General features: G+C 34.2%; 2 protein-coding genes across 3 annotated transcripts; both read right to left on the minus strand.

The window, feature by feature from the left end:
* Positions 1-5,588: 5,588 nt before the first annotated feature.
* LOC115993129 lies at positions 5,589-9,466 on the minus strand. 2 transcript variants are annotated; one of them, XM_031117409.1, is made up of 6 exons: positions 9,347-9,466; positions 7,970-8,230; positions 6,868-7,019; positions 6,547-6,714; positions 6,242-6,378; positions 5,589-5,954 (listed from the first exon to the last, which is right to left on the minus strand). In XM_031117409.1, exons 2-6 carry the CDS (start codon positions 8,221-8,223, stop codon positions 5,787-5,789), a joined length of 879 nt encoding a protein of 292 aa, XP_030973269.1. In that variant the 5' UTR covers positions 8,224-8,230; positions 9,347-9,466; the 3' UTR covers positions 5,589-5,786. The 2 variants fall into 2 exon arrangements, with proteins under 2 accessions (XP_030973269.1, XP_030973270.1); XM_031117410.1 differs by lacking the exon at positions 6,547-6,714.
* Positions 9,467-13,553: 4,087 nt separating this feature from the next.
* Positions 13,554-18,371, minus strand: LOC115991461. Its single transcript, XM_031115160.1, has 6 exons — positions 18,013-18,371; positions 17,788-17,835; positions 16,367-17,341; positions 15,812-16,012; positions 15,384-15,579; positions 13,554-14,084 (listed from the first exon to the last, which is right to left on the minus strand). Exons 3-6 carry the CDS (start codon positions 17,249-17,251, stop codon positions 13,903-13,905), a joined length of 1,464 nt encoding a protein of 487 aa, XP_030971020.1. The 5' UTR covers positions 17,252-17,341; positions 17,788-17,835; positions 18,013-18,371; the 3' UTR covers positions 13,554-13,902.
* Positions 18,372-18,418: the final 47 nt, after the last annotated feature.

Genomic DNA, 18,418 nt, shown 5'->3' on the forward strand with positions numbered 1-18,418 from the left:
TAGTAATAGAAGAAGTGTAAGTAATTGAGTTAAGTAGTAATTAAGAAGATAGTAATAAAAATTAAAGAGGTTGGATTTATTATTATTATTATTATTATGGTAAAATGGAGTGGAGTGAGATTGAAAACACATAACCCAAAGAAAACAGAACAGTGGACAGAACTGAGACAGAGTCCTCGTACAGAGAAAGAGAATATTGTCAGAAAAGAAAAAAAAAAAGAAAAGATCCACTACACTACACTACTCTACTTAATACACTATCATTTCTTCTTATTTTATTATTATTTTGTTATAACGTCTCAAAAAAGCCGCGCTAATAAAGGACTTTTGATTTGTGTACGGATCCCACCAAATGACGCTTCTGCCCTTCCTCTATCTCCTCCAACCCAATCAAATTCATCCCCATTGCAATTTGCCATTGCCCAACTTGTTTTCGAATGAATTTAGATCATTTTCTGCTGTGCTTAATTTGTACTTTGCCTCTTTTTTTTCTTGTTTCTTTTTTTATCCATACCATCTATATTTGTAAGAGGATTCTCCTTTTTTTGGTTTAGATTTTTATGTGATTTAGAAATACTCATAAACCTTTAGGTTTAACAGGAAAAAAATTTAAGGACAACTCAGTAAAAATAATTTTCCAACTCTACTTAAAATGCATATAAAATAAGATATTTTCTTATTAATTCATGTTTTCAAAACAATTTTTTCCAAAATTTCAAAAAGAAAAAGAAAATTATGACACTAAACAAAAAAAGCATCATCGGACACACAAAATATGTGTGATGAGGCTAGTATATATATAAAAACATAACTTATTCATTTCAATGCATAAGAATTTAATTTACCTCTGTATAAGAGGGAAAAGATGAAAATGATAAAAGAGAGATATCACCTTATTGTAATTCAAAAGATGACAAGAAAACCCTATTTATTATTTATCTATCCTTTTCCAAAAAAATTATGGGTAACCATGTTGTAAAATAGCGGAATCTCAAATTTATCAAGATTAATTGTGAAAATATTTTAGACCTAAGAAAGATCTCCAAACAAATAGTAGGAACAAAGAAAATTAATCTAAAAGAAAATAGACACAAAATACCTTATATGGTTTAGCAATAGCCTACATCAATGGGCAACAATGAACAAATTTCACTATAACAAATTTGGAATAATACAAACTGGTATTGAGGCATTCTCATAAACTCAAATCCCAAATACACCTAAATAGTTCTCTCTCACAAATACAAAACCAAAGAATCAAAGGTTCACAAATACTAAATATGAATTGCGTGCAAACTAAAAAGAGAGCCATAAATCAATTCCAAAAGTTGCAACAAACCAAGACAGAGCAAATCACCAAATCACAAAATCAAAACTAGGCGACAACAAACCTCTCTCACTATTCCAAATCGCAATTCACAAATATCAAATAACCAAAACAAGAGAAAACCTTTTTATCTAACACACTCTTTATCATAGCAACACTATGTTTATATAGAAGACTTGAGTTGGCTAGCATATCTAAAACCAACTGTAACCTAAAAGGAATAAAATTTCTTTCTTATCCAAATCCAACAAGGAGTTGAACTCTTAATTCAAGCCATATTCTACAAACCAAGTTGAGGTAGTCTCTCTTAAGACAATACACACCATTTACATAAGACTTTTTCCTCTTTTTTTTAATAAAAAAATACAGTAGAATATTTGGTAAGCCATTCCCAAATACTACAACAACTTCATTAATTTAACCATCATATTACAAGTCCACATTAGTAAAAGTAATGCAATAAGCTATAGCACACATTCCTTAATACCCAAGCTTGACCAGTTTAATTATCCTCTTCTAATTAGGCTCAATAGATTTCCCAGCTTCTTCACAACACAGCACAACACTTTTAAGATTTTGGGTTAGTTTATATTTATCCAACGACAGCTCACAAGTCTCCTTTGTGAGGAAAAAATATTTTTTTGTACGTCTTCTATCTCTATCTAAAGCCACTACTACACTTTTCCGTTTAGTTTTAATTTCCTACGGGCTTGGAACACATGATGGAATTAATCTTGGGCTTGTGCTCCGCGTGATAGTTTCATTTCATGACGAAGAATATGAGTATGAGCTATCTTATTCCTAACCAACTACACTACAATGGATTTGTGAAAATGGTTTTATACTATCCATTTCTATTTTTGAGTATCTGTAATGAACTTGCAAGTGTCAATTATAATTATTATTGGTAGCCTTTTAGTTTGTTTGACAAGTAAAGTCTTAACAATTACGGAGCAACATATTCACCATCATTTAATAGAACAAATAGGATAATTATAAGGAAGGCAAGGCTCATAGCTATTAGCTTGGGTGACCTGTCCTCCCCACAAAAGTAATTATAACAATGGGCTCCACAGCCCTAAAATAAAATACAAATTCTCCAAGGATCATGGCTTATCTTAGCATTTGAACTCTAGTTATCACATTTAATGTTATGTACATGTCCCGTTCTTCTGCATATTAGGTCTATTATTTAGATACACAAGAAAATACACTTTGTTTCAAGTGCATGTTTTCTCTCACTCATAGTTAGTGGGACTTACCTAGCTGTGAGTGGGAGGAAGTATACACCTGAAACAGGGTATACTTCCTCTTGATATACATTCATTTTATTGGCTTGACAGAACAATCAATTGACATGTCTATTGCCAGGATTTAGGTCAAATCAATGCCAAAAATATCTCTCTATACTCTATAAATATTCCCCCACTATTGAAATAGGCCTAAGAAGCTCTATGAATTGGAAGTCTTCCATTTTTCATCTTCTCTACTAGTTTTTTGACTTAATCATCATAGCCTTTTTGGCCACTCGCCTTCAGGTGACCTAGGTTGGTCTAAGACCATCTCTTTTAGCAAATGATTGACTCTATTAGGAGTTCATCACAATTCAATTGTATTAGAAGTTCTTCCAGTTCCATTATGTCCCTCAAATTTCATCCAACCACAATAACAAACCTTTAGTCCCAAAATTTGAAACCATCTATACGAATGATCCGCAAACTTATCAAGGTTACTTTAATGTATTCATTTATGCCATTATATCTTATCTAAAATTATACATTTTGCTATTTAATTAGTTATATTGTTCATAATTTTTATTGTACTAGTGTTATTTTAAATATTCTTATTTCCCTTTCATCTTTGTGACTTGAATCAAATCACACTTCCTCACTAGTACATTGATTACTTTTATTTGCACATGACAAGTCAATTATGTGGGGGTCTCACTATTAAAAAAAAAAAAAAAAAAACAATTATAATCACATATTCTATATTCACCCACCACAACATATTCCCTTGAGCTCCTACAACCACAAATTCTCTACTCACCCATGACCACATATTCCTTTGGACTCCTATGGTCACACATCTCTCTATAAAAAGGAAGACCCATTTTCCAAAAAAAGGGGGGGGGGGGTTCTCTCTCTCTCTCTCTCTCTCTCTCTCTTTCTCTCTCTCTCTCATTCTACTAGGACTCTAATCCTCTTAGGAACTATCTTTGACTTGCCCAAGGTGATCTTCCGGAATATTCTCTTTAACCCTGTGAGATATATACTCTCTAACTTGGCCAAGGAAACTATCCCGAAGATTCCATTTGGCCGAGGAGACCTTCAGGGGTACTCTCTCTAACCCTCTCAGACACACTCTCTAACTTGGCCAAAGAGACTAGCCTAAGGACTCTCTTTGGCCGAGGAGACATTCTGGAGTACTCTTTCTAATCCTCTCAAGTACACACTCTCTCTGACTTTGCTGTGGAGACTAACCCGATGACTCCCTTTGATTAAGGAGACCTTCTTAAGTACTCCCTTTGACTTTCTTAGATACACACTCCCTGACTTGGCTGAGGAGACTAGCCGAAGGACTTCATTTGGTTGAGTAGACCTTTTAGAGTACTTTTTCTAACCTTCTCAAACACACTCTCTGACTTTGCTGCAAAGATTTGCCTAAGAACTCCCTTTGCCCGATGACATTTTCCCAAGGACTACCTTTGATGCTCTCAAGTACACACTCTTTGATCCTCTTAGGTACACTATCTTTGACCCTTTCAAGCACCTTCCCCTAAGGACACCCCCCCACGACTCATGATGTGTTGAGCTTCAGTAGACACTTCTTCAATTAATAAATTTATTGTAGGAAAGTCAACCGAACGAGATTTGAACCCACTACAATATATATATATATATATATTGGTACTTCCAGTTATCAAATTTAATATTCTTATTTCAATTACATTCATTTTATGGACATAACTATTTAATAGCTCATCTTCTCAAATAAATAAAAATAAATAAATAGAAAAAACCTAATAGTCCAACATTTTGTATCATATAGCATAGCTAGTCTTATAGCAATCACATAAAAAAATTCTCTAGCTTAAAAAGTATTTTATGATCACATAATGCTCCTAATGCACTTTTTCACTATATCCACCATGCTCTTATCGTATGATTTATACAATTTTTAATCCCTCAATCCTTATGGATTATTGATCCAAGATATCGAAAACATTAATTCGTTGAATTCTCCTAATCAAGTTTTAAAACATTTCTATCTTTCTTTTTCCTTGTACTAAACCTACATTAGGTTTTTTTCATGTACTCTATTATAAATGTTCTTAACCTAAAAAATTTAGATTCTAAAACATTCATCCACGTTTCCATCTTAAAATCTCTCAACTTACCCGTATTGCCTCGCCCTTAGTTGAAATTTCCCACAATCAATTTATAAAATTTGCTCCCATCCTACACCCTACCTAATACTCATGCACATGCATACACATGTTCCACCCTGCCTGACTTTGGATTACGGTTCTTTATATCATCTGTGTCTCCAGAACCGGCTCTAAATTTTAGCCAACTTAGACAATTGCTTCAGACCCCAGGTGGAAGAAAATTCTAATGCCTGCCATATTTTTACCTTGATTTATTTTAGTAGAAACTGCGTCCATAGAAAACTACTATGGGATAAATATCCTAATTGGAATCATACTAGCTTACTAACAACATATTATACCTGCTTTATTCATCCAAAAAGAGGAGGAAAAAGCGTTATATATTGATCATCCCACAATTGTTGATAGTTGCTAAAAGGGTTAATATATATATATATATATATATATTTTTTTTTTGATAATTTGATTGTTACAATGAGGGAAGATAGATTTGAACTCTGAACGTCTCTATTAATAACACTAGGAGATGTTAGTTGAACTATAGGATTCTTAACAAAACATATATATATATATATATATATATATTTTACAGTTGCAACTTGCAAGTAACCAAAAGATGGTTATAACCTTAGACCTTTGAATATTTTCCGTACAAAAAAACTTAACATGATCGATATCTATCTTAGGAAGACACTGAAGTAGCAACTACAACTGATGGCACCTACTCTCTTTATCACAGAAGCCTATTGAGGAACTTGTCGAACAAGATTGTTGAACGTGTTCCACAAAACTAACTAATGTGCAAATGCTTTAGCTAAAATAGGGGCTCAACAATCTTGTAATTTTGTTGTTTATGATAACCCACCACACTCGGAGAATTTAATATCCTTTGATAGGCTAAACTTGTTTGTGTTTAATACATTTCGAGTCTGTTAACCAAAAAAAGTAGCAACTGCAACCGATATACAGTTTCTCTTTTCTCTATACATTCATTGTATAGGGATAAGCAAGAGTTACATTCATACGTACAATTATGTGCGTGATCCAGGAATATGCACTTGAAGTGGGCTAGTAACCTAACCAAGCAGATGGTATAGGCTGAAACTTGTTCTTGGCACATGCCAATACATCATAGTAATCTACATGACTAAAGCAGTCTCGGAAATCGGTGAAGAGCTTTTCAAACACCCTCCATTGGACTTTGGTTGATCTTGAGTAAGGGTATGGGAGAAAAACCTGCAAGTGATAGAGGCAGGGTAATCAACATCTATATGGATTTAATAGTTACAGAAAGAAAATACGTGGGACACATTAAATTATTGTGATTGTAGCAACTAGCAACAACAATGTGCACATATTTATCTTTGCAGCACAATTTGTCCATCACCTTCTCTCTCTCTCCACATATATATATGTACAGTGTTTCATTATTCTACTCAAGAAATCTTAGTATCTCTAGAATGGTTTTGTAGCTACTAGTATGTGACAGAAAGACAAACAAATTTCTGAAAGGTATAGCTTACATCATCCTCTTGTGCAAAACTTTTAAGCAAGCAAAATGTGTTCTCGTTTTCATCCAAACTGTCAAGAACAGCAAGCCAGATTTGCGAAGCAAGCTCATGGGCCCTGTCATTTGATTTCCCACAAGCAATAAATTGATCTGCCAAAACACAATGAGATCCAGTCAGTGCATATTGAGCACTCAGGGTTCTGGGCACCCCACTGAGAAACTAATGACTGTTAAGTCACTGATGCAATGGCTTGAGATGACAAGTTACATGAAGCCTAGTAAAGGCTTGTTGATGAGTGATGACTGGATGTCACTTACAGATTTGGTCCAAATTGTCTTTGTTAAAACAGACATTATCACTACATGGAACATTCAAGGATGATGGGCTTGATAAGAGACGGAGATACAAAGCAATAAACTTCATAAATTTGGACATTGACAATACAAGTACATCACGGCAAATGAGTGGAAGGCAGAAGCAAGGACCTTCAAAATCACATTGAACAAAAAATGTTGACATGCAACCATAAGGAACAAGTAGTGCCGGCTTATAAGATGTTTTATCTGACCTACAACTGATGAAATCCAAGAAAGGAATTGACACTTAGCTCAACTCATAAATAAAGATAGAAGACACACCAATTATGGTTCCATGAAGGATTGCCGACGGAGGTGCCATTGAGGAAAGTTCAAGTTGCTCTTTCAAAAACAAATAAGTGTGTCCAACAAGCTCATCTATGTCACCATCAAGAGCAAAGCTGTGTTTACTAATGTATAAAGCTGTGAATCTCCTGAAGAAATTTAGTGAGGCTGTTATAATACTAGTAAAGCTTATAATAATAAAATTTTGGTGCCTGAAAGCAACTATGTCCTGTTATTGAAACAAATATAAGAGAGAATGTAGATATTTTTCATTCTCTGTTAGTCTATTTCTTTAGCATCTTTCATTAGTTTTCATTATGAGTGGTGCTTTGCTTCGGGGGTTACAGATAGTACTTCTGTTCAAAATATTTCACAGTCAATTCATATGTAGATATTTTTTTCCATTTGTAATTCTTTAGGCTACTTCGTGTCATTATTCATGAAGTAATCTCTTTTAAATAAAATTATTCTTACCAATTTAAAAAAAAAAAAACAAAAATTATAATCAGTGTCAAAGGTAGAATAATTCTCCAAAGAGAGGCCAAGGTTATACATTGACATAACAAATGTTAGTTGACATTGATAATAATGTGACAAGGTGACAGGCGTTACAAGCTGATCCACCCTAATGTATATCTTGCATAAGTTTGAAATTGACGAACACTACTTATTCAGAAGGGTGGCAATTAACCATCACTTCCTTAAATGACCTTTCACAGAAACAAATGGGGTCCAAGGAGAGAGAGCCAAACTTTAGTTTTGGAAGAAAAGGAAAATCCAAGATACACACAATATATCCATTACTGTTACGACACTGCATCTTCATTTTTATATCTACAGATAATCAAAATTTAACCAATCATGCTCTATCAAATACATTAAGATAATCAAGCTAAGCCTAAAGGCCCTAAACCATCACCCAAAATAATTCCTAGCTGCATGTTAGAATATTGGAAGCTCATGTTCCCGAGAAGGCAATCCATATTCTATCAATTTTAGTCTTTCTCCAAGCCATTAAAATAAAAACTAAATATTGCAACAAGAATTTCTGAGAAATGATTTGTCATATGAAGAACACTAACAAGCGACTCAACTTTACCTTCTGCTCAACCCTCGAGGGATAGGTCCAGGCCACCTTTTAGCTTGGCCAGCCAATGGATAAGTCTTGATTAGAGCAGCTTGCCACAAGCATTCTCCACGAAACAGATTAGCCCATTGCTTTTTCACACAAGATATTTGTGCCCAATCTGAGATAGGAACTCGAATGAAAATTTCTATCAGGAGATGATCAGGAAGCTTTTCAACTGAATTATCAACTAATGTTATAGTGTCATCGTCTATGTTATCTGTCATTAGAATTCTGCAAAACATGAGCCAAAGTCAAAAAGTATATATATACAAAAGAATTAATGTGCCACTCGAAAAGTTTTTACTGCAAGTTCAGATTGAGAAAAAAAAGGGAAAAACATTGCTATCCAAATAGGCCGTTATAAATAATGTGAAATAAGAAGTTTAAGATAATTATTTTTTCTTTTTTAAGTAAGAAAGTAGAGTTTCCATGTTTACCAAAATGGGGATAAAATTTCCATGAAAATGACTAATAAGAAAAGGAAGGAAAAAAAATCATGGGTTTTTTGGAGTTCCACAAAAATGACTATATATTTAAATTTCCTTTTGAAAGTCATAAGGCCCCAATTGTATCATGAAATGACATTTCAAGCTGCTGTCAGTACAAAGCATTAATCTGAAATTCTGAATCTGAAATGATTGGGTAAAAGGACCCCAGAGATGGCTCCAACAACCCCCCCCCCCCCAAAAAAAGAAAAAGAAAAAGAAAAGACAAAGAAATCAATTCCCAACTAAAGATTATGTTTCAAGCTTTTCATTTGCAAGACATCAAATACTGCACTATTAAAATCTTTTTATTTAATCTCCAATTGTCAAGTTATTGGTTTCTTTTCATTTCAAGCAGAGGGGATTAACATATCATATGAAGACTCATGAACTCACTTCTATAAAAGATCTCAAATTTAGCTCCTAGAAATAAGAATATGGAAAAATAAATCAACTAAAAGCTGGACACATACCCTCCTGACATTTAAACTGAATTACAAAGAACCCATATTTTGTTTGATCAAATCAATCCAAATTTTGTACTTTTCCACAAAAAGCACCAAATAGTTCGCAAGAAAAACGTAAGAAAGAAAAACCCATTAAACAGAACAGAGGGATAACTATTGTAATCACATGGGAAATTGGAAATATTCAAAAACTATATACAGGAAATGAATCTTAAGTACCCACAAAAGAAAAATTTACACCACCCAAATGAAAAAAAAAAAGAGATGAAAGTTCTTATGATTTTCATAGAATTATGATGACTCAATGGCATAAGTTGAATAAAACAACTGGGAAAGCGAAATATTGAAAGCAAAAAACCAAATTGAAAATGAACATTAAAACTATGTACATGTACCTGAGAGAAATAGGCAAAAAGCTTTTGAGTATTCAGCTGAGAGTATGCAAAGGGAAGGCAAGAGACAGAGTGGAAGCGCAGGTTTTCTGACGTGAGTTGTGTTGGTGTGGCTTGTGTTTTTTTTTTAATTATATTTTCTCAATTTTAAATGGACTCCTATTTTTTGTTGCTCAGATTTTTTTATTGAATTGATTAGTTTTTTTTATTCATTTATTTTCTCTCTTTGTATCACCACTCAGTAGTCAAATGTCAAATTTTTTTTTTTTTTTTTTTTTGAGAAAGTACTCAAATGTCAATTTGGTCATCAGAAAGTGAAAGGTGTTAGGTGCATATCAATTTTAATCGATAAATTAACCCAAATTTAAAAAACCTTTTAATATAAACAATGACACGCAGCACTCATACTAGTGTTCCTATATTGCTATATTTTAGCTCTTCAAATACCAAAAGCTTGTTGCAGTAGTGGAGCTAAATCTAAAAATTTTAGTTCTATTGCTACAGTGCACATCTATTTATAGATGTGCACTCTTCATGAGAGCTAAAAAAAAATATTTTTTTTATTTTACGTTCACATTACTTTTTTATTTTTTATTCTTTCTACATTTCATTCTTCATGTCTCTCCTCACTGCCTCTCCATCTCTTCTTTCTTCCTCCACAGACCCTTCTCTGCATCGCCAATCTCACAAGCCCAACCGCCACAGACCCTTTTCTCCATCACCGATCTCACAAGCCCAGTTGCCACAAACCCTTCCATTTCGCTTTACACTCATTCCATTTTGATCGAAAAGGACCAAGCCAAGCCGTTGGCGGCGAAATCAAGCGATCAGTATCAGTTAGGGCTCGATTCGTCGGTGAAGACCGTGAAACCATGCCCCTTGGCGCAGGTCTCGTCGATCGGTACCGAAACGGACAAGGTATCGGGTAGGGGTTTCGGTTTGGCTGTGTTGATTTTTTTGCGTTTTTGTTTTGTTCTTCTTCACTGGTTTTGATGGGCACGACGAGGTTGTGGTTGTGTAGTGATTTTTATGGGTTTGATGGTGGTTGTGGCTGTGTGTCGGTGGTTGAATGAAATATTATTTTATTATAGTGTTTATATTATTTTATTGTGTTAAAAGTTAAAATAGATTCAATGCTGTAGCATGTGTGTAGATAAAATAGATAAAGTGACTTTTTGTGTAGCTAAATAGCTAAAATTTTAGATCCACTGCTGTGGATGCTCTAAAGAGAACTCCTTTATGTCAAGCTATAAATTTTGCAAAAGACAGGTTCCAAGTTTTAAAATAATAAAAGCCTCCACGTTTTGGGAAGCTTAAAAACCTTTAAGCCCTTTTATCATCCATTTATTTGGCAAATTTGTTAAAAAAAAAAAAAAAAAAAACTTTGATAATTGATTAGTTTGTACAAGTAGATGAATCAACAATTTGTTGGATATGGGATCACAAATTATCCTTTTCATCACTTTCTCAAAAAAAAAAAAAAAATTGTCCTTTTCATCCATATTATAAGTCGATTAGAGCATCCACAGCAGTGGAGCTAAAAATTTAGCTATTTAGCTCCATCAAAAATTACTTTATTTATTTTACTTACACATATGCTGCAGCAGTGGATTTATTTTAGCTTTCAATACAATAAAATAATATAAACATCACAATAAAATAATTTTAACTTTTAACATAATAAAATAATATATCTATTGCAATCAAATAATCCATCTCACTACAATAAAAACACCACAAACCGATCCACCACCATGGCCAACCAAGAATAACCGCCCATAGCCACCATGAAATCCAGCCAAACCGCCACCACGAAATCCAGCCACAGCCACAAAATCTAACCACGAAATCCGTGGCGCTCTTGAGTTCAATGAAGGCGGTGACGGTGAAGCTTGGATCGACGATGAAGCTTAGGTCGGCAATGGAGCTTGGATCGGCGGTGAGATGGAGGACTAGGCGAGATGGGTTGACGGCGTGGGACGACGATGTGGGACGGCAATGAAGATGAACCCAGAATAGATCGGCGAAGCAAAGAGTAGATGAGGGAGAGGAAAAAAAAATGAGAAGGAAAAAGGAAGAAAGAAGAGAAGCCAGAGAGAGAAAAAGAAAGAAAGAGAAAATATTTTTTAAATGAAAGAGGAGAGAGAAATTTAATAAATTAATTTTTTTAGCTCTCAGTTATAATGCACATCTATCTATAGATGTGCACTGTAGTAATGAAGCTAAAAAAAATAGCTATATCTCTATTGTTGGATGGTGGTTTTTTGTGTTTTGGTGGAGCTAAAATAGCTATATAGCTATTTAGCTCCACTGCTGTGAGTGTTACAAACAATATTTGTTACTTCTTCAAATCGCTTGATGTAGAATAAACAGCACATGTCTTCTTGGAGCAGCAAGGATACAAGAAGTTACAACGTAAGATCAAAGGAGAGTGCCAATAGAGGTCATCAAGGTGACAGTGTCGAAATTGCATGAAAATTAGTAGATTGAAGGGAAACAACGTTCTAATCCAAATTCATGACGCCATGATCGTTGCCAAAATTTAGGCGAATTCCTTCATTAAGGCTCCAAAAACAATGTTTTTGCTATTTATAGTAATATTTGTTTTTCATTAATAACTTTTAGTTTAAAAGTCAGAATAATGTCTCGTCTGCATTAGGACATCCTTAAGGTCAATAGTTTATAATTATGCATTTAACTCAATTTTGCCATTTCTAGTAAATTTTGGTATTTTGTCACCTAATTGCATAATTATTGCAAATTAGGGTTTTAAACGTTTTGTTTTTTCCCCAATATTTATATGTTTTGTAACTGTTAGAGGCAAATCAGACTATTATCAATAAACACAGACTTTGTCAAATTATTTCTCTGGTAGTTTACTACTAGGAACTAATAGTTTAGTTTCTGTCCTATCAAGAGAGCATCGTGTATGCTTTCTTTAATCTTCTGCGACATTATCGCGTCAATATTTTTGCAATTAATGAAATAAGTTGGGACTTAGGAATGCATTTGGCTAGGATTAGTATTCCCATAGAGAAATGATATGTCTACAACATTTTTACAAAAAATCCTAAATGACAAGTTGTTATTGTTGGGGCAAAAAAGTAATTTTAGTGTTAGTTTGAAATTTAAATCAATAACAACTAACCACCTATGATTTATTGTAAAAATGTTGTAGATGTAGCATCTCTCATTTTCATATATACAAGAAAAGTATGATTTATCCTAAATCAAAGATAACTAAACAATTTACTCAAAAAAAAAAAAAAAAAAAAACAAAGATAGCTGAACAATATTATAAAAAGATAATGTGGCTCGTATTACACAGATCATAGGAGATTATATCAAAGGTGACAGAGCCAAAATTATACATTAAAAAAAATGTGAAACAGCCAAACATATTTCACTGAAATTCACACACTCCAAAAGATGAAAAGAACTGTATTATGGTAACATTGATGTCAAATGGATAGGATCCAATGACAAAGTCGGTGGATTTATTCCCTACAAAATTACCAATTATAAAATTTAAGAATGTAATGTGTATAACATTTAGAATGCATCAACTCAAACATCATTCATCACGAATAATAAATTTAAGCTCGAGGCTAGATACTTATGAAGTGGACGGGTGACTCAAGGCCTAAGCCACTTAAGCTTAGGCCTTAGACCCCCCATTTGTCCCAATTTTATAAAAGGGTTTTAAGACCCCCGTTAAGTAAATAAAACGTAATATTCGTGTAAATAAAACAAATTGTGGAATAAAACGTAATATTTTTTGAAATGCAAATTAAGCTATTAGAAAATCTCCATTTGTTAACCCCCCACCCCCCCCAAAAAAAAAAAAAAAAAAAAAAAAGAAAAAAAAAAGAAAAAACCCCTATTCGTGTGAGACCTTTTTTTAACTTAAAGGTGACTTCTTAAGCTTAAAACTAAAGCAAATATTTGAGCCAAACAGTTAGGTAAGTCGAGATAAATAGAAAATAAGAAATGAAATATGGGTTAGAGTTTTGAGTGTTAGGTATTGAATTTGAAAAACTGAGTTTTGAGCAATGCTCAAACCAAACACCCCTAAGCATCTCCACACTTCTTTTATGTCATTAGTAGACAGCTCTACTTTTACACAAATTATTTTTTAAACAAAACAGACAAATGAAAATGAACTCATCCAAATACACCAGACAAACCATTTGATAAGTACTAAGTAATATTTGATTCATGCCAACTAAATTTAATTTTTATTATTCTGTTGCATATATACATGTAGTAGTCCCAATGAATCTTAGTATATTTACATCATATTATACTTAATCGGTTTGACAATCACAGATGTATAGGATTAAGAAAGAAACAATAGACTAAGTTTCCTGTGGCATTAAGTATATCCCTTTACACAGATAGAAGACGAAACAATCCGAAATAACTTTTTTACAGTTATAAATCTAAAATGAGGAATCTGTATCAGAATCCAGACACGTCTGAAAAGTGATCTACACCAATGGTCATGGGGATGCTTCACATGCATCAGAAAGATGCCAAATTGCAGACAACTGGAATTATCACCGTAGACTGGAGAATAGGTCTTCAAGTGCGGCATACAAGGGCTCAGCAGCCTTTGGTCTGCTCACCATCCCAAGAAGAATGTCTGATGTGGTGAGATAAGGATCACCATAAAAACGTAAATTGGTATCCATCCTTGTTGCAACAACATTCCCTTCCAATGACACTCCCACAAATGCGCCTGCCATAATTTGCAAGTGTCAGCAGTTATCAACTTTCAGGCTATCGCAAAATTACTTTAAAATGCACAAATCATACTAGAATGGGGAAAAGTACAGAAAACAACATCCTTGAGTAGCACTACCTTGCAAAAATGAATATTTATTTGTTTTAGGCTGATCTCTAAAAGTAAAGATTTTGGTATCTTCCTCTAGTCTCTTCACCATTTGCATTTATTTTAGGCTCTCATCTTTAAAAAATCCTTACGCTTCCAATTTACTTCAAAACTTTAAGATGTTGACTACTATTAAAACAATCAAGAAGATTTAATCTTAAAAGAATCAAAGATGTAAAGCAAACATGAAAACAACAAGAATAAATTAAGTAATGTTGTTATGGTCGCATAGGAGAATACAAGATAACCCACAATCTATTGAAATTAGAAATATGATATATATCTTGCCTCCCTCACTTGAAAGAAACTGTCCTAACAGAACCATGCCTTCCCCCACCCACCCCACTACCAAATGCCAGCACAGAAACATGTGGACACCTAACTGTTGTAATTCTACCATAAATCACTGGAATACAGGTAGATTAGTATTGACTAATGTGCTAGCATCCACTTAAGATATTTTTCACAACAATTTCCTTTAGTTTTATGTCCAACAATTCATGGAGCCAATGCCCAACCTTAATCAACTGGATTAAGGTTTAGTAAAGTCACTAATTGATATGAAGCCATAAACAGGAACCATGTGAGGAAGCAAGTTCCAATGTTCCCACAATTTTTCTCCCTTTACAAGAGATTGCTAAATCAACAAATAGCAGAAAATGATTGAACAAAAGAAGCCTAAGGCTTGCTTTCAATAGCCCAAAGAAAGCCATTTGGATGTCAACTGTCAGAAGATTCCAAAGATTTGAACAAGATTTTAGGAACATTCAGTCCTGCTTTTCACTCTCCCCCTTGTTTTTCTCTCTTACACTTGTTTGATCATTGTATTTTGAATTGATTGTACTTCTCTCTAAGTTTGCTTTTTTCTAATAAAATTTTTCGTTTATCAAAAAAAAAAAAAAATTTCAGGAACATTGAGATCATGGCCAATGATACTATAATAAAAGGTTCGCAGTTTGTAACCTCTAAAGATCTTCATTTTTTCTTTTTATGTTAAGCCATCATACACAACCTCTGAAGATCTTCATTTTTTCTTTTCATGTTAAGCCATCATACACAATAGCACGTTAAATACATGTATGATTCTAATTATTCATATAACCAAAAGTTACAGACACACACAAAGCTTAAATCATGACACAATACCTTTGCTACAACTGTATGTATAGCACATTCCAGAACCTCTATCTCCAGCACGAAGATCTGCTTCCAGCACTCTCCCTACAGGTCCAGCTGCAGCACTACAACCAGCACCAAGAGAAAAATGCATGCGACTACAAAATGTCTTCACAGCTTTTGAATCATGAAGCACAATTATGAAGTCCATGAGCTCTCCTCCAATCTGGGAACACATAATAAGTACAATTATTAGCTGTAACATAAATTGAGGAAGTCTTGATAAACAATTAGAATTTCACAAATAGTTAAAAGGAACTCTTGCCAAACTTGTGCATATCCTAGATTTTTTTATATTTTCAGGCCTTCTACCTAAGATTGACACTTACAGACATTAAAGTAGTAATAATAACAAAAAGAAATGAACACTAGAAGTAACATGACAATTTTGTTGTTACCTGAGCACCCCATCCTAAACCAACAGAGAATATGGCCGATGGGGCAGACCATGATCCATCTGACCTTCGAGAAATGACCAAGCCTGTGCCAAGTTTGTAAGAAAGTAGAACACCAGCTTTAGCTACAGTTAAAATTGCCAGGCCTTTTGCTCCTTTCAAAATTGCTAAGGGTATTGACTTGTCAGGATTCAACCTAGCAACCTGTCAATTCCAATCAAAACTATAAAGTCAGGAAAAAAAAATGAGAAAAAAAGAAAAAAAAGAAAAGAAGAGAAGGAAAACCGCTTTACAAAGGACTGCATATTTAGAATGTTGATGCAAAGTATGAATTTCTAAAATACCATTATAGTCCGGTTGACAAGTAGGTGAAAAGAAGCAAAGAGTAAACATAGAAACAAAGCTCCAAAATAGAATCTATGACCTAGCAAGAACTACCCATTAGAATTTTACAATCCTATCTCTTTGACATTACAAAGCAGGAAAGAGATGTTAGTTTTACAAAGATAAAACAAGTTGACATGTAAAATTAAGCTGAGATGCAAATGAAAATCAAACCTGGCAATAGCTTCTCAAAGTATTGGAGGCCTTGTATATCTCATGTTCCATAGACAAACCAAGTGGAAGATTCAACCATCCTCTTGTGCAAGTCCAATCTATCACATCATGCTTTGCTACTTGCACGGCATTGCTGATGCTGTTAATAAGAACACCCTGTAATGGATCAAGCCTATCATAGCAAGCATCACAGACCCTCTGGGGATCCCTCTCCCTGAACTTAACAGGTAACAAACACCTCCCCTTGGTACATACTTTGCAGAAAACTCCTCCACAAAACCGACAATGATGTCTGCCACGAGTAAGTGCAGTGAAAGGAGCAGTGCACTGCATGCAAACTGTAGTAGAACTATCCGGCAGCCAGTCAGGAGGTTCAGCCTCCAATACATCCTTGTAAACACTATAATTAACCCCACTTGATCCACTGGGCTCAAGGAGTGGTGGGGCACTAGGTATGTAAACGGAGGAGTTCAACAAGGAATCACCATCCTTTGCAGACCCAAGAAATGAAACATTTGAAGTAGGGAGTAGCGACTGCTGATTTGAAATGAAACTTGGAAGTTTGCCCCGGCCAGTCACAATGGCAAATATACCATTGAGCACATTCTTCAAGTTAACCTCAGGATGATGCATGCTATTATTATTATTATTATAAGGTTGCACTGAATTATGAGTGTCATCGCTTGAATCATATCCTTCTTCTCCATCAACAGCAAAATCATCCTCATAAAACACGTGATCCGGTGGAGAGGACTTTTTTGAGTTTGAGTCCCATGGAGAGTCAGTGTAGTCATCAATATAGTGGAATTGGGCATTATTATTATCCTTTTCAACAACCTTAGAAAGTGAAGAATAAGAAACCCTGGTTGAATCAAAGTTTGCCATGGCCCATACACACGGTTTTCTTTCTTTTTCTACAATAAAAAGAAAAGGCAACCCCACCAGACAGAGCACAGCAAAGGCCTAAGCAAAGCACTGAAATTTGAACATAGATGCCCCTCTCAGCTCAGCAACAAAAATTATACAACAAATAACAATAAAACAAAGCAAACCCATTAAATTCATAAACCAAATTATTCACTTCAGATGGGGTCCTAGCCTAGGATTGGAATTATAAATTAAAATAAATTTCCACAACATTGGTGCCCATCTCATCTACAAATACAAGACAGATTCAACAATAAACAAACCCCCCCATTTTTAGATAGAATCAAGCAAGCAAGCAAGCCTGTCAATACAATTCATAATAAAGCTTAGTATTGTATTCAATTCAATTAAAATGAGGTTGGCAATCATGTTAAGGTCCTAGAACAAGAAGAACATAGAAAGAATTAGGGTTTTGAAAACGGTAGAGACATCACATCATGTTCTATAGACTGACTGGGGTTACCTTAATTTGAAGGAAATTTAAAAAACGATACCTTATTATTAGACTTGGAATTCGATGAATATCCGTTTTCTAATTCTCACTGCAAAAGCAAAACACAAATAGAAATATAATCAAGAAGGATCAAATAAAATAAATTAAGATCTAAGATCCGCCGAATAAGAATGAGAAATTAGAAAATACGAACGAAGGGAGAGGAGACAGCAAAGCAAAATCGGAATCAAACAGATAGTTTGTGAAAATAATAAAGAGGAAGTACCTGAATGAATGATTTGGTTAAGGCCAGCCAGCTACAGCAGAATATTTGATTGAGGGTTTTCTCGCAGTTGGAGTTGGGGGAAAGAAAGAACATAAAAACTACTGAGAGGAAGAAACAAACAAACAAATACAAATTATGATACGAAGAATATAATAGAATAGTTACGTGAGCGAGTGATCCTATTTTCTAAACAGTGTTTTAAAAAAAATCCGGTCCAAACGAAGAATGAACAACAAACAAGGAGGAAGGGGAAGGATTTTAAGATTTGGATTATGTTAACCACATTCTCACAAATCCTTTTTTGTCGTGTTTTTTTCTTCCTCCTCTTTTAGAAAAGATAATTGCCAGCCAAACACTATAAAAAGTCTATCCAAGTCCAAGGTAGATAACTTTACGATTTCTTTCC

The sequence above is a fragment of the Quercus lobata genome, chromosome 5 (assembly GCF_001633185.2).
Source record: "Quercus lobata isolate SW786 chromosome 5, ValleyOak3.0 Primary Assembly, whole genome shotgun sequence".
Taxonomy (NCBI): domain Eukaryota; kingdom Viridiplantae; phylum Streptophyta; class Magnoliopsida; order Fagales; family Fagaceae; genus Quercus; species Quercus lobata.

Bases quoted from the DNA above. Each gene is read 5' to 3' on its own strand.
- LOC115991461 (XM_031115160.1), bottom strand. From the start codon at position 17,251: ATGGCAAACTTTGATTCAACCAGGGTTTCTTATTCTTCACTTTCTAAG. The intron at 15,580-15,811 runs GTAACAACAAAA...ATGTGTTCCCAG, and splicing joins GTTTAGGATGGGGTGCTCAG to ATTGGAGGAGAGCTCATGGA. The intron at 14,085-15,383 runs GTATTGTGTCAT...AAATTATGGCAG, and splicing joins TACATACAGTTGTAGCAAAG to GCGCATTTGTGGGAGTGTCA.
- LOC115993129 (XM_031117409.1), bottom strand. From the start codon at position 8,223: ATGACAGATAACATAGACGATGACACTATAACATTAGTTGATAATTCA. The intron at 7,020-7,969 runs GTAAAGTTGAGT...AAATTTCTTCAG, and splicing joins CCTCGAGGGTTGAGCAGAAG to GAGATTCACAGCTTTATACA. The intron at 6,715-6,867 runs GTGTGTCTTCTA...GTGATTTTGAAG, and splicing joins CCTTCATGGAACCATAATTG to GTCCTTGCTTCTGCCTTCCA.